We start from the raw sequence: 15,305 nt of genomic DNA on the forward strand, positions 1-15,305 counted from the left end.
CTTTCAACTAATCTCTGCTGTCTTTTACAGGACAGGGGCTAAAAGTAGCTCATACCTAAATGTCAAAGCATTCTGCTCCGCATGTATGATGTATCTGAACTTCCGTATTTCTCTGTCCTTATGCTTGTCATCCATGTGCGGGAAGTCAGCATACTCGGAGCCAACGGGAAAGGCATTGTACCCGCATCCTACGAAGTACATAGCTCCAGTTCCATCGCAGCTTCTCTGTGGGGTCAGCAGAAGCACCGTGTGAGTCTCAGTATTCTGAAAGGCACTTTGCTCTCATACTTCATGCAAAGAAGGTTCACTCCATTTCTATAACAAATGGAGCCTTCAAGAAATACAAGGCCTGAACTGGAGAAATGCTGAATTGCTAAAGGCAGTGCCACCAAGCCTGGTGAGTTGAGTTTGATCCCTGGAATCGGTACGGTGAAGGAAGAACACGGCTGTGCATCTTGACGCATATACATCCGCTAGCGCAAGGAAATAAGTGAAACTTAAAAGTTAAAACATGAATGGAGCATCCGATATGCTATGACCTCAAGGTTGTCTTTGATGTTAGCAGTTAGCACCATTGTCTTTAAGTTATAAACCATTTTACTTGATCCAGACAGTTCTCTCCAAGCAAGTAACAAATCCTAGGGATCAAAGCCATATTTCAAACTCTGTTTTCCACCCAGCACACATTAGATTGCTCTGCACACTGAACTATTTATAAGAGTGAGAGGTTCTGAACTTCTGTAAGTCAGAAAACTTAAGAAATATTCTGCACAATTTCTGTTGGTGAGCTACAACTGTGCTATAGTGATTTAGTTAGGAAAGAAAATATGTACTTTCCTTTAACCTTCCATGTTTCTGAGTATCTATCATATGCATGGAACTCAGTTGGCCTCCGCATGTTTTCCTCCTGATCGACCTGACTTCTTTGATGACCGTGCACTTGTTCTTTAAGATTAACGGCCTTCCAAAATTGCAGGGAGATCACTCTCATTTCTTCAGGGAGAACACGGGTCCTCCTCCGTGTGCTTGCAATATCAGCCATAATTACACTTACGCTAGTGTGTTTTCAACGTCTTTGTCTCCATCCCTCCCTAGGAGACCATGGAAGCAGAAAGTGTGGTGTTTGAACCCCCATCTTCAGGCTGGTCAGATAGCTCAGCCAACAAAGCATGTGCTGCCAACCCAGAGACCCACACAGTCAAAGGAGAGAAACAATCATCCAAAGTTTTGTTCTGATATCCGCGGGTGTGCTGTGACATACAAGACCCTTCCTACAGAAAGTATAATTTACAAAACTGGAACTGAGAGCTGGGTTCATTGCTGTAACAAACCCAACCATGTGTCTCTTAGGTCTTTAATGTTAGTTTGCTAGAGGGATGTGGGGAGCTTTGTAACTTTAGGTTAGAAAACCCCTTGGATACTTTAAGTAGAGCATGATAGGCTGTTCTGGTAGGGCCTTGCAAGACAAAGGTGCTATGACAAACTTGGGCAGAGAAGGCTTAGCTCAAAGGCTTCAAGGAGTCTATCAGGAGCTGAGCTATGTGCTGATAATGTGATACAAATGGTCTGGCTGCATTCTTCTCAACCTCTGAGAACTTGGTTGATGTTGAATTTAAAGACACAAGTATTCGAGCCATGTAATGGTCACTGCATCCAGCAAGAGAAAAGAATAGGAGAGACATGAAGCTCGGAGAAGTGTCTGAGCGCGTTTAAAGCTCTAGGTGAGGCGAGTGTAGATGACAAAGCATCCGTGATTGTAGAGAGCTCAGTGCTGTTGTTAAAGGGAGCCTGGTGTGCTGCGTGACTTCACAGTCGACTTGGACAACTAGAGCCAGCTGGCATGAGGACCTCAACGGAAGAGCTGCCCCATCACACTGCTCTATGGGCATGTCTGTGGGACATTTCCTTCACTGTAATTGATGGAAAAGACGAGGCCTGCAGTGGATGATGATACTGGGTCATGTTAGAGAACGAGATGAGCAGGAGGCAGAAAGCAAGCTAGGAGTGAGCGCCATTCCTTCATGGTTTCTACTGCAGACCCCTGGAGTTCCTGCCCTGACTTCCCTCAGTGATAAACTATGACCTGAAACTGAAGCTGAAATAAACCCCTTCCTCTTTCAACAAAAACCATGTAATCAACCAATTTAAATTGCTCAGTGTTCACTGTGGTAGTGTCCAGCCAACTCATAGGTGTTCAATAAAGGCTCACTAAGTGGGTGAACCTTAATATTTGTTGAGGGAGGAACAGATATTTCTACAACTTAATAAAATTCACCAGTATAACAACATTAATCTCAACCAGTCAATACAGTCCAATACGTCATCAGGTTAAGCAGCACGACCTGCAGTTGTCACCGCTCAGATGACAGAGGGAGTGTGATGGACTGAGCTGAGGAGTTTGAGGACAATCCTGTCTCAGACATCAAATCGTAGCAGCTCGAGGACCAACTGGACAAAATTCAGGTTAAATATTTAAACAATTATTTTCACACTTACAGATTTCGCTTCTGCCCAAATGACAGCTCCGACTCCTGTTTTATGATCCTCTGAAAGACAGGATATTTATCTCAGTAAAAAAAAAAAATCAACATTGTCAGTATCAAGATCCATTCTTCCCAAATCATAGGAACATATTTCTTGCAACATACATGATAAATGCAGCAACAATTCCTTGCCCTAACTACACAAAACTCTCAAGATAAGCCTTTTCAGGTGCAGGCCACAGGAATGAGGTACCAAATAACCAGACAGAGCCACTGACCCCCACCACACATGGTCTCTGTGACAACCCCTGAATGGCAGTGGCACACTCAAGCTATTAATGGAACAGCTCATCCTCACTGACTCTCCACCAACAGGACAGGACCTAAGTGACCACTTCTACAGGTGATGAAGCTGAAGACATACGAAATGTCTAACAGAACTGATTTAGTGAACTAACCATTTGATAAAATCAAGTTTGTCTTTTTCTAATGTTTTCTTTTACACTCTAATCATGGAAAATTGACCTAATGGGAATACTTTTGTTAAAAAAATGAGTTCAAGTAGAAATTCTATTTAAGGTCTTCTTTTTCCTCCTACATTAGAGTGAGTTTTAAATTTCTAAGACAAATTTGAATGAATTATAAAACCATAGTATTTATCAAAATCACAAAGGACAAAGTAGGGATATTTACAGAGAAATCAGTATTATGTGTACCTTTACCCAGGGCCATTCATACTGCTAAGGGTTAGTACAACCATCCTCCCCTCCAATTTCCTTCAAGCTGAGCTCTCCTGTGAATGCATTTAAACATCTACTTTTCCATTACACACAATTCAGACAAAAGTCCTGCATGTTGTTGAAAAACCTAAGATGCCTTAACTCAAAGATTATACTTATGCAATAAAATTTTGCATTTCAAATTCAAGCACAGCACATTTGGGTACTTTGTATTTCCAATTCGAAATTATAGCATTTTTATACGGATCTCATTTATTTTTACCAATTTTATTAATAGTTAAAATTTCCATTTCTAGATATGCAATTAAGTAAAATTTAGTTCTTTTAACCCAACCTTTTCTCTGCCTCTCTCTAACATTAAGATTTCCCTTAAAAAGCTTTCCCCATTTTGTGTGCGGCATGTGTCCATAGTGAAAGGCAGACTGCAGAAGGAGGGAGAGACATGGTCCGGTCCTCAAGCATCTAGCAGCTGAATGGGGCATGGCAGAGAAGAGGAAGCCGTTCGAGGAGGAGGGAAATGACACTGGAGTACGTGGTGATGCCTTCTACGGTGTGTGTGTATGTGGGGGGTGGGTCTGGCACCAACAGTTTCCTTCCTTCCTAGACCTTTGTGATTTAATGCAGGAAGATAATATAAATTAATGTTTTGTGCTCATTCCTAAGATAGTGGTAAAAATTATAGACACAATATTATTACCTTCAAAATAAGAACCTAAGCAAAGCAGTACCTAATACATATATAAATAAAAACAAAGTCTCCACATGAAAAGTCACATCCCCTGCTAGGATTTTGGTCTTGGGAGCTATCATTTCTCTTAATTAGGGGACAGACTGGACCATGTCAATAAGGAAATAGCATTTCCCCACAGGGAGCACCTCTTTCCCCATAGGGAGCACTTCTGTGCTTGGCAAGGCTAGCTGTAAGGGAACATTCACTACTTTTTCAAGAAGAGATGATTCTTGATTTTCACTTGCTTTGTTTGCCTATTTGTTTGCTTTTTGAGACAGTTTCTTAATAAATAACCCAGGCTGGCCTTGAACTTTCAGTCTTCCTGCCTCAGCTTCCCTGAGTGTCAGGATTAAAGGCATGTACCTTATCCGTAATTCTTAGGAAATTGCTCCTTTTAGTCTGTGGGGATTTTTTGTTTGTTTGTTTGGTTGGTTTTTTGGTTGGTTGATTTTTTTATTTTTTTGATTTTTTTCTGCACATCTTTGAAGGAAAGGCCAACTTTTTCTTTCTTTCTTTCTTTCTTTCTTTCTTTCCTTCTTTCTTTCTTTCTTTCTTTCTTTCTTTCTTTTTTTGTGGAAAGGTCAATTTATGATTACTAATCAGATTCCTGAGGCTTATAGATGCTTGAAGCCAGAGATTTCTTTAGTCCATAGTTCATGCCTACAGGCACATCTAGTTTTTCTTTAGGTTTTAAAATTCTATTTGTGTGTATGTGTGCCCACATGCATGTGCATATGTGTGTCACTGTGCACTGAAGAGTCAAGAGGACAACTGGTAGAAGTTCTCTTCTTCCACAATGGAAGAGGGGCCTGACAAAGTCCTTTACTCTCCAAGCTAGCTAGCTGGCCCCTACCTAGGTCAGCTTTTGTTATCATTCTAGATCTGGGTGCCTGATAAAAAGGCCGATTCCTGGCTCTGGTGAAGACTCCTGACCAATCAGAGGAAAGAGGCCAGGGCTAGGGACCTGCATTGCCCACAACTGCCTTCTGACGCTTTGACGCTTTGTCACAGTAAAGTCTGACTCACAGAGTAAATCGGAACAGTTTTGAGGGTGCTATTCTGTGTGTGTGTGTGTGTGTGTGTGTGTGTGTGTGTGTGTGTGTGCGCGCGCGCGCGCATGCGTGCTTATGTGCCTGCAGAGGCCACGTGCTGATGTTGGGTGCTGTGCTCTGACCTTACTTCTGGAGACAAGGGCTCTCACTGGAGCTTATTAATTAGCTGAACTCTCTGGCCAAGGAGCCCACGAGATTTCGGTGGTAGCCCTGAGGTTGTAAGCACTTACAACCACACCCTGCTTTTTAGATGTGCTGGGGACCCAACCTCAGGTCCTCACACTTGCACAGCAGAACACTTTACCTGTTGAGCCACCTGTCCTGCCCCTGAGGCGTTTATTTTGATATAAAAAGATTCCCTCATTTAATAAATACTCTAGTTCTCAGGGAAAATGGTAAGTGTGCCAGTGAATCTCCCCTGGAAGAGCTCACATGGGCCGGGACAGTCAAGTCACATCTTAACTAGGAGTTAAGTTCCAGAACCTTTCCCCAAAAACAAAACAAAAAACCAAAACCATCATTTTCTTTTCCTTGAAATCTTTTAACTCAAGTGTAGCAGCATGGATTTATGTATACACCTGAATAGTAAGTGGACCCATGTGTAATATGAAATGTAACTTATAGCAGAGTATGTAACTCTATGATAAAATCAGACTCTAGGTGATCATCAGCCCTGATTAACATGTCAACACCCTGTAGAACTTTTAAAGACCTAGGCTGTACCCAGCTGACAGCTAGGTCCAGGTGACTTTGAACATCGGTACCTTCTAAGGTTTCCATGGAGAGTCTGTACAGTGTTGGTTGAGATCCTCCATTCCGTTTACTCCACCTGAGGTCTTTTAAAGACCCTGCCATCTGTACAGGCCTTTCTGATTTTCCTGCTCTTCTCCTCCTTTCTTGGGATAATTAAGTGTCTGGGCAAGGGGTGCAGCCCAGGTGGTGGGGTGCTTGCCTAACCTGCATGAGGCCCTCGGTTCCTCTCATCTTCAGCACAACATAAAGCAGGTCCAGGAGGTGCATGCTTGTAGTCCCAACACTCAAGAGGAGGAGGCAGGAGGATCAGAAGTTCAAGGTCATCCTCAGCTACATGGGGAGCTTGAACTGCACAGGACTCCATCTAAGCAGTAAGTAAGTAGAGAAGGTCCCACTGCACAGCACGTGCACCAAGTGAGTCTTACTTCCCCACCTCTCCTATCTGCACTTTCCACACTTCCTTCTGAGTTGAATTCTAAAAGGTGGGAATTCTACACTGAAAAACATTAGCTAAGAATGAACTAATGTTGAGATGCTACACTTTACAAAACATAAAGAACATCACTAAGCAATAATTTCCTTTTACAAACATGTAAAAGAGTAAGACTGATTGTTTAACTTGCTGGGAAAAACACAACCAGAAGACTCTATAGTAACATTTTTACCTTGATTCTTTTCTTCTAAATTTGTTATTTTATAATTCTCAGAATTCTGTCTTTATTAAAAATAGAAGACATGGGCTGAAGAGATGGCTTAGCAGTTAAGAGCACTTGTTGCTTTTACAGAAGACCTGAGTGATTTCCAGCACCATAACAGCTCACGACTGTCTGGCACTCAGTTACATGGAATCCAGCACCTTCTTCTGGGCTCTGAAGGAATGTAGTGCACAAACATACATGCAGACAAAACACTAGTAAACATTAAATAAAAATAAAATACTTTAGTTTTCTTTTGTGTCATAGTTTTCTTTTGAATCATAGAATCATACACACAAGAAGCAAAAGGGATTTAAGTGTCCTGGTTTGTAAATGTAGAGCTGAATATGAGAACACAGAATACACAGGGTCTGGCTCACTTCTTTACATTGTTGGAACAGCAAGACGTTAGTATCTGTGTCAGGAAGTCTAGCACAGATATGAAGCCACTTCATTTCAGGGTCACTTGTAACCCAGACATTCAGCCCCCATTTATGAACTAAGCATTGAACTCACCAGTTCGATAAGCCAATAACCTGGCCTGCACCATGCAATGCCTTGCAACTTCCTGTGGCAAACTCTGATTGTGAATTTCATTAATCTGTTCTGGGTTGCTACAGTAGAATCCGAAGTGTTTCAAGTTGGGCACACTGGAAGCTACTGTGGCCAAAAGTAGGATCAGGTCTTTCATGTTTTGCCTTAGATTGCTAAAATAGGGGTTTTCACACAGGTTCTCCAGACCTATAGTCATCAGTATCTGCTTATGCATCTCTTCATTTGAAACCAAAAATAACATTTCATATTCTTTTATTCTTTCTTGTTTACATTCAGAATAAAAATCAGTGTCAGCACCCGGCAATGCTTTTGCAGTTTTTTGAATAAAGTCACATTTGTAAGAAGTTTCCTCTACAAACTGCACCATGTAACACACCAGCGGCTGGAGGAGGACGCACACGTGGGCCCGGCTGTTTGACTTCAATCGTTCTGCTGCTTTGGCATCTAGCTTTGCATCTTCAGAACTAGAAGCCTCAGTGAGCAAACTTATTTCTGGGTCAGAAGGCCAGTAAGAAATTCGGTTAACTCCAGCTAAAATAGAAAAATAGAAAAGGTCACTCACTATTTGATGCAAGTTGGAATAGAGAGAGCTTTCTATCTAAATCCAGCCTACCACTGACAAACCAAACATCTACACGGTCACTTATGCAATGTGAAGGTTGGCAAATAAATGCCCATGGGCCAAAATGGGTCCACTCCATGATGAGTCTATTTTAAGCTGACAAGTTAAATAAGGGCTTTACAAGGGAATATTCTACATCATATGAGACGATGAAAAGTGAAAATTCCAGTGTTCAGACTAACTCAAAGGCATGCTCATTCATTAGCATCTGCACTGAGCACCAGTGCACGGTGGGGCTGACTACCAACCCCAGTACTGTCTACAGAACCTGAAATATTTACTACCTGACTCTTCAAGAGAATGTTCACCAACCCTAACAATGCCCGAGTGTAGAGCCCCCAGCTTTGCTAGGTGTGGCTGGCAGCTCAGTATAAGTGGTATTCTCCAAGGTTTTCCATGTTGCCATGGGAGCTTCTGAAAATGTTATAGCTAATACCTAGTAAGGCCTAGAGTTTTGTATCTAAATAATTATAAATAATTCATTTAAACACTAAAATTTTTCCTGTCTCAGATTCAGAATTCTTCTCAAAAGTCATATTCTAAAGAGAAAAAAATGTTCATGTTTTAGTGCAGCATCTTTGAACTAAAAACATTAAAAATAACTCCAGATGACCAAAATAGGAGAATAAATAATGTGACTTGGTCTTGGTTGTGTAACTAGCTTTAAATTAGTATACAAAGCACTGAGTTCTATGATGGTATTTTTATATCATCTGCTCTTGATGACTACAAAGAATTTTTAAAAGAAAAATATTCATAGGTGAAGAGGGAGTGATGAGAGGGAGGGCAGCACCAACCTTGCAAAGCCTACATACGGAGGAAAGAACAAACCTGAGGGCATTTTCCACTCAGTGTGACAGCAGAAAGGAGGTAGTAATAGAGACACAGTTGGCTCATTAAATAAGAGTTCATACTGATTTACAAAAAAGGCCTTAAGGGAAACAAAACATATGAATAGGCAATTTGTAAAAGGAACATAACTGGGCCATAAACATGGAAAAGTATTTTAATTTTCTTATAAGGTTGAATAAAATTGCTATGTAAACACCAAATGTTTATTAGCATTTACAACAGAAAAATTTCTGCTAGTATCTTGTGTAATTTCATTTCATCAAAATTAAAAAGGTTTTATGTACTCATGTTCAATAAAAGGCTTTATTTTATGTTTGTCCATGTGAGTCCCAGGGCCCTCAGAGGCCAGAAGAGGTTGCTGGAGCCCCTGGAGCTGGAGTTACAGGTGGCTGTGAGCCACTGAACCTGGGTTTCCTACAACAGGAACTGCTCACAACCAGTGGACAGCGATGGGAAAGCTAACCAAGACGCAGGAGGAAGGCAGGCCCGTCCACTGTGAGCTCAGTCACTACGTCACTCACGTGGTCCGTAAGGCAACCCTCACACTGTGGTCTGTAGCAGTTACTTTAGAGGCAGCTGGGATTGACGCAGAACACTAAGATGAGGCATGCTCAGCCCACAGCTAACGAGACAGATGAGTTTTCTTGTTTCTAACGGGTGTGTTCCATAACATAAAAAAGGGGCTGTCAGTCTTCCAAGCTCTCCCCGAGAGGTCACCATACTCCACCCACCACTACTCTAATGCTGAGGCTTGCCCCACGCTTCCACTATTACTACATGTGCTGCCGCCCTGACTAGCAACATGAAGACCCCTTGTTCTACATTCAACCCATTGTGGTGTTTTCGTGAGACTTGTTTCCCTCAGGATCACATATTTGAACCTCTGGCCTGTGTGGTGACACCATTTCAGGAGGTTGTGGAAGCTCCAGGAAGTACAGTTTTACTGAAGGAACTAACTTGCTGGGGCAGGCCTGGGCAGTCTGTAGACTTACTGCACGTCTAGTTCTCTCCCAGCTTACTGCCCTCATTCCTGCCGGATGTTTTGCCTCCTTCACCATCAAAAGACCCTAATCCTCTGGAACCACAGGCCGAAATAAACTTGTCCATACATTGCTTTGGCCATGTACCATAGAAACAGAACAATAACAACAGATCCATGAAGATCCAGCTTGTGCTGAGGCCTTTACGACACAGCATCCTGCAGGCTCACTGACTCTGAGCTCAGCATCAGTAGCCTGGGTCATTAGTCTGATATCAAGTAAGCCTGGAACGAAAGGCCCGGGAATCGTATTTGTTGCCTTCTTTCTAGACCTACCAGGTACACATGTATAAGATACATTTTAAAAAATGATCTAATCATCTGCACATTTGCCTACCTACAAAATAGACTCAGAACCAATTACATATCTACACATTAACATTTTGTGTGCCCTTCCAAGGTTTATAGTAACCTTTGGGAGTGTGCTGGCTTGTTTTTGTCAATTCAACATAAACTTATACATATTTGGGAAAAGGGAATCTCAAGAAATTGAGGAACTGCCTGCATCTGACGTCTGTATATATCTCTGGGTATGTCTGCGAAGCATTTTCTTAATTAATGATAAGTGTGTGAGAGCCCACTCCATTGTGGGCAGTGCAACCCCTGGGCCTGGGCTGTACAAAAAAACCATGGAACCATGGAGAGCAAGCCAGAGAGCAGCTCCTGAACTGAGACCCTGCCCTGAATTCCCTCCATGAACACCTTTGATCTGGACATGTAAGCCATATAAACCCTTTCCTCCACAGGTTGTTTTTGGTGCTGCTGTTTATCAACAGAAAAGAAAACAGGATAGGGAGGCAGCTGCCCAGCCAGAGCCTGCAGAGCTATAGAATGTAAAGGTCATGGCTTTTGTTTTGTTGTTGTGCTGGGAAAAACCAGGGCCTCACCCATGCTAGGCAAGCACGCTGCCACTGAGCTCTCCAGCCAACCTCTCCCAAGCAGGGTTTTGTTTTTGAGAAGCAGATATGCCTTCTCTGGATGCAGAGGACTAAGTGAGGCCCAGGATGACAAGGGCAGGGGAAGATGGATGCCCATTCCCACAAACCAACCATTGCATTGAACTGCCTGCTGCTCAGCGTCACTCGGGTGACGACTGTAACTCAGGTCTGATGACTGTAGGGGGGACAGGCTGTCCTAAGTCACTGAAAGTGTGGGGGTCCTTTGTCATATAGTATCAGCCTGTAATTCACCAGGTTGTTTAGCAGATCAGCGGTCAGGGCTGAGCCCAGAGAAGCCATGTTCAGACTCTTCCTTCTTACCAAGTGTCACATGGCCCTCAAACACGCATCTCCACCCCCTCACTGTCTGTGCATTTAAGGACGTGCTCTCTCGTCCTCACGCAGGTAAAGAGCTGAGTCCCCAGACCACCCTGGCTGTACTCACCATTCACTATCATTTTCAAACAAGCAGAACACGGTTTTCTTGAAAAATAAAGATCACAGTTTTTCAGCCTGGACCCATGCTTAATAAGAGCAATTTGCCCAGTATGCAAGTCTTCACTGGAACAGTGCAGACCAATGATCTTCATGTTTTTTACCACCACAAGACCAGTTTTCTTAACCTAATTAAGACAAAATATGACATCATCAATTACAACATCTTATTATCCTTTTATGGATAATATTTGATTTTCTAATGAGATAAAAGCTATACTTAGCTCTTACCTAATCACAGTCTGCATAAAAATAGATATCTAATTAGGTACACAAAGAATTTCTGAGAGCTTCATATTGACTTTACATGAGAAACTTTCAAAACAAAGGCTCTTTTAATTAATCAGTTACACATGTAACTATTATTGTGTTGTTCTACTGAAAGATGAACTCATTTTAGCCCAAAGAAGGCCAAAAGCCAAGTCAGGTGACTTGCTTCTCATGCCACCCAGGCTGAGACTATTTAATTCCAAGCTTCAAAATGGTAAAAGAAGCATAAGGAAATCCCTCTGGGTTTCAGACATGACTGAAGGATTCAAATAATGAAGGCAAAACTAAAGCAGACATCATCTCAATTCTAAAATTACAGATCTTTTAAAGCCAGAATTGTAGTATATAACCCAGGATGACCTTAATTTGCAATTCTTGGGCTGAAGAGATAGCTCAGCTACTAAAGACCCGGCTTACAATCATAAGTCTGATTCCAAATTTGCAATGTGTAAACCTTCCTCTCTTTATTGCAAAGTATCTGAGAATGGTACATCCCCAAATTCAAAGCACATGTTATTTCAACCAAGTTTGTTTGCAAAACTGTTCATTTTAGAAAGCAACCAATAAAAATGGCCATATCAGGGCTGGAGAGATGTCTCAGAGGTTGAGAGCACTGACTGATCTTCCAGAGGTCTTGAGTTCAATTTCCAGAAACCACATGATGGCTCACAACCATCTATGATGGGGTCTGGTGCCCTCTTCTGGTATGCAGGCATATATACAGACAGAACACTGTACATAAAAATAAACCTTTTTAAAAAATTGCCTTATCAAAGGATCTGGTAACCAGAGTCAATGCTGTTAAAACTGAACTACATGGTCATTGGAGTGGCTACGACTCAGCTGAAGGACACAGGCTTTATGCTGTCAGCAGAAAAAAAACAAACCAGTAACAAATGAATGTGTGAGACACTGTTCCCAAGATACAGGAAGCACATTATCAACCTCTTAGAACAATTTTTAGCCCAAGTTTATCACTTTGTTGAATCCTTTTAAAACAAAATAAAAACAGCTAGGGATGGTGGTACATGCCTTTAGTCCCACCACATGGAGGCAGAGACAGGCAAAACTCCTGAGTTTGAGGCTAGCCTGGTGTACAAACGAGTTCCAGGACAGCCAGAGATACACAGAGAAAGCTTGTCTGGAAAACCCAAAATCTTGCCCCCCCTGCCCCCTGACCCCCCAAAACACCTGTTCACTTTGCTTCTAGCTAAGAACAAAATACCAAGTTTGAGATGGAGTTTTTCACAAAGACCTTAGTTTGAGAAGGAGTTTTTCCTTCCAAACTTAAATCAAAAAAGTCCAAGTTGTATTCTGTCTGAACTGTCTACTTACTACAGCCTCAGCACAATGACTTTTTGAGAACCGCTTCTGCATCCTGCTTTTGTTTTACTTCATGCATATCTTGGTAAGTTTCTATATGATTTTAGTCACAGGTTTTCCATTAAAACAGGATAGAACAGGATCACTGTTTACACAGGCTTCAGTCAGTATACTGACCTAGATGATCTGCTAATGTTCCCCTTTGTGCTTCTCTTGTGTTGAAAACATCTAAGAATTCTCAGGCAAATTATTTTGAAATCACATCAGGCAGTGAAGAGACTCACTCCCAGAACTAATCAGGAAATTTATCAAAACAGACATCAAAATAATAGCTTTTTCAAAATACACGCGCATGTTATTCTCCATATATGATGAATGACCATCTCTGGAAACTCAAGGTCAGAGTAACAGGAGGCACCGGGCAGAGTCACAGAGGTTGGGATTTGTCTTTTGGTCTGTCTGCCCTGTTTCATTCACAATAGCAGACAAGACTCCTGGGACAGGGACAAAGGACTCAGAAGAGTAAGAAGCACATCTGTTGTGGTTACACCCTCCCGGTCCACAGGGAGTGATACAGCTGGAACCACATGGTTGCTTGGACCCACAGCAGGACCTGACATTAGGAGAGGAACACCAAGACGACAGACAAACAATCTACTGTTTGTTCCAGGGGAGATATTGATTACCTCAACCCTTAACTCTTGAGAAGGATCCACATAAGGAGCAGCTAGACTTTCCACTCCTGTCACAATAACCAAGATACACACATGTGAAGACCCACGGGGCATTGTTCAACACATCTGGGTGAAATCAGGGTTAGACAGTACACTTGAAAACTGAAACAGGTAGGAGAATATTACACAATACTCCCACTTGAACTTTTCAAACAGGAAAGACATATAGGCTTGTCAGTACACCAGGCCTTTATGGAGAAATCTGAGAAGCTCTCTTGACCATCAAGGTCTCCACAGGACTGTCTCCCACTCCTGTGCTTTGTTATCATGAACTTCTGCATCTTTTGTAAAATCTCACAGCAATTCACCTGTTTTTTGTCAGTAGATACTCTGGCCAGGTCTTCATTATCTCCTAAGGGACCACGGGTTTCCTCTTCAGTTTTCTAATTAGAATCAGATTAAGAGGGAAATGATTAATGAATTCCACATTTTAGGATTTAAGGGCTGGATTCCTCCCTGTGAAGTCCTATGGCAATGTTTCACTTTGCTTGGATACTATTTGCTTGGGCTAGCTCGCAAGCAAGGCCTTTATGGGATTGAAACTATATTTTGAGGTCATAGAATTGGGACAGTATTAAGCAATGTAAAAGTCCAAAGGTTTTGAAGGATTAAGTGGAGTTCAGAAGATAAAGAATTACATATCCTTCGTAGTTAAGAACACTTTTCCAGAAGAACTATGTTTGATTCCAGCACCTACCTGGCAGCTCACCACTATCTCTAACTTAATTCCAGGGGATCTGATGCCCTTTTCTGGCCTCCAGGGGCTCCAGGCAACCTTGTGGTTGACAGACAAAACACTCATACACATGAAACTAATTAAATAAATAAGAGTAACAGAGCCTGGCCCTTCAATTAGTTCAATAAGTGCTTAAGACCCTTTGTTAGATGCCAGCCATAGGCCTAGCTGGGTGCTCTGGAATCAACCCTCAAACTTTTAGGACTGTGAACACAGTCAAGTGAGAGACTGAGACAGTGTTGTAGAATTCTGTGAGGCCCAAGTAGGTGAAACAGTTAACAAACTGGGGCAATTTTAAAGTAAGAATGGCAGTGTTGGTGATCACTGAGCTTACACTTACAAAACAAATGCTGTCTCTTAGAAAGGGAACAACCTCCAAAAAAGAAAACCTACATCCCAGAAATGAGGTTTCTCTTCATACAGAGCAGGACATATAGGACATAATGGGGCTGACAAAAGGTGAGAGTGAGTTCAGTAATGGTAATTATAAAAATGAGTTTTTAAGAGGTACCTAATGTATCCTAAGTGGTTATGGTTTGGGACAGGAGGGTAAGAAAAAGGTTTGAAATAGATGAAGATGTTTGACATTTCAAAATTATTTTCTTTCCTACTAATTCATGATTAATGAAAACTTGTGAAAAAAAAAGGTTTCAAGTAATTTTATTTAATCATTACAATTCTCTAAAAGAGTTATCACTTCCATGGTACAAATGAGAAAAATTGTGGCAAGGACAAATTAAAAAATACAATCCCGGTCACACAGCTAGTCCTCAGTAAGCCAGAACACTGCCTTCATCTCAATGCTACACTGCTTCTGTTCCGGAAAAGCTCAGGAAGGCCCTATGCCACAATCTCCGTAACAGGCAGACAGAACTCGTGAGAAAGGTACTGTGGATGTGTAGAGAAAAACAAGGGATGTCTACTTTTAAACAGTTACATAATTTAGACAGAATTAAACTACAAAGCATGAACCAGGTAGGTAGGAAAGAAAATCCTTTGGAAATGTCAGCCATTTTTATAGTACCTGATTTCTACTTCAAACTTTTCATTAATTGCCTCCCAGCCTTGTTATAAATTTCACAGACAATTATTTTTTCAATCATTGACTGGACACTTAAAAATTCTGTTTTCATTTCCAACAATGTAAGTATTTGATAGCATAGAAGAACTCGGACACCAGTCATGTTTGCAAATATAGTAAACATATTAAATATTAAATCTGGCAAAAGTGACAATGTAAATGACCGTCAGTGCAATAGTGTTATATAATTAAATGAATCATAATCAA

At 41.5% G+C, this 15,305-nt stretch overlaps 1 protein-coding gene and 1 long non-coding RNA gene across 8 annotated transcripts in view; one reads left to right on the forward strand and one right to left on the reverse strand.

The window, feature by feature from the left end:
- Window positions 1–15,305, reverse strand: part of Cdadc1 (cytidine and dCMP deaminase domain containing 1) — a 32,065-nt gene that overhangs the window by 10,432 nt on the left and 6,328 nt on the right. For 4 of the 7 annotated variants that reach the window (NM_001399575.1, XM_006252126.5, NM_001399576.1 and 1 more), the window contains 5 exons: window positions 13,590–13,664; window positions 10,905–11,082; window positions 6,970–7,539; window positions 2,497–2,546; window positions 56–225 (listed from right to left, as the gene is read on the reverse strand). In NM_001399575.1, coding sequence (NP_001386504.1) covers window positions 56–225; window positions 2,497–2,546; window positions 6,970–7,539; window positions 10,905–11,082; window positions 13,590–13,664 — 1,043 coding nt within the window. Of the gene's footprint in view, window positions 1–55; window positions 226–2,496; window positions 2,547–6,683; window positions 7,540–10,904; window positions 11,083–13,589; window positions 13,665–15,305 lie in introns of those variants that run through there. The other 3 variants (XM_008770760.4, XM_063274413.1, NM_001012156.2) reach the window with 2 other exon arrangements.
- On the forward strand, window positions 222–3,751 carry LOC120097001 (uncharacterized). The gene is made up of 2 exons (XR_005493991.2): window positions 222–397; window positions 1,096–3,751. It is a non-coding gene; the product is annotated as an uncharacterized LOC120097001 (long non-coding RNA).

This window comes from Rattus norvegicus, chromosome 15 (genome assembly GCF_036323735.1).
Source record: "Rattus norvegicus strain BN/NHsdMcwi chromosome 15, GRCr8, whole genome shotgun sequence".
Lineage (NCBI taxonomy): Eukaryota > Metazoa > Chordata > Mammalia > Rodentia > Muridae > Rattus > Rattus norvegicus.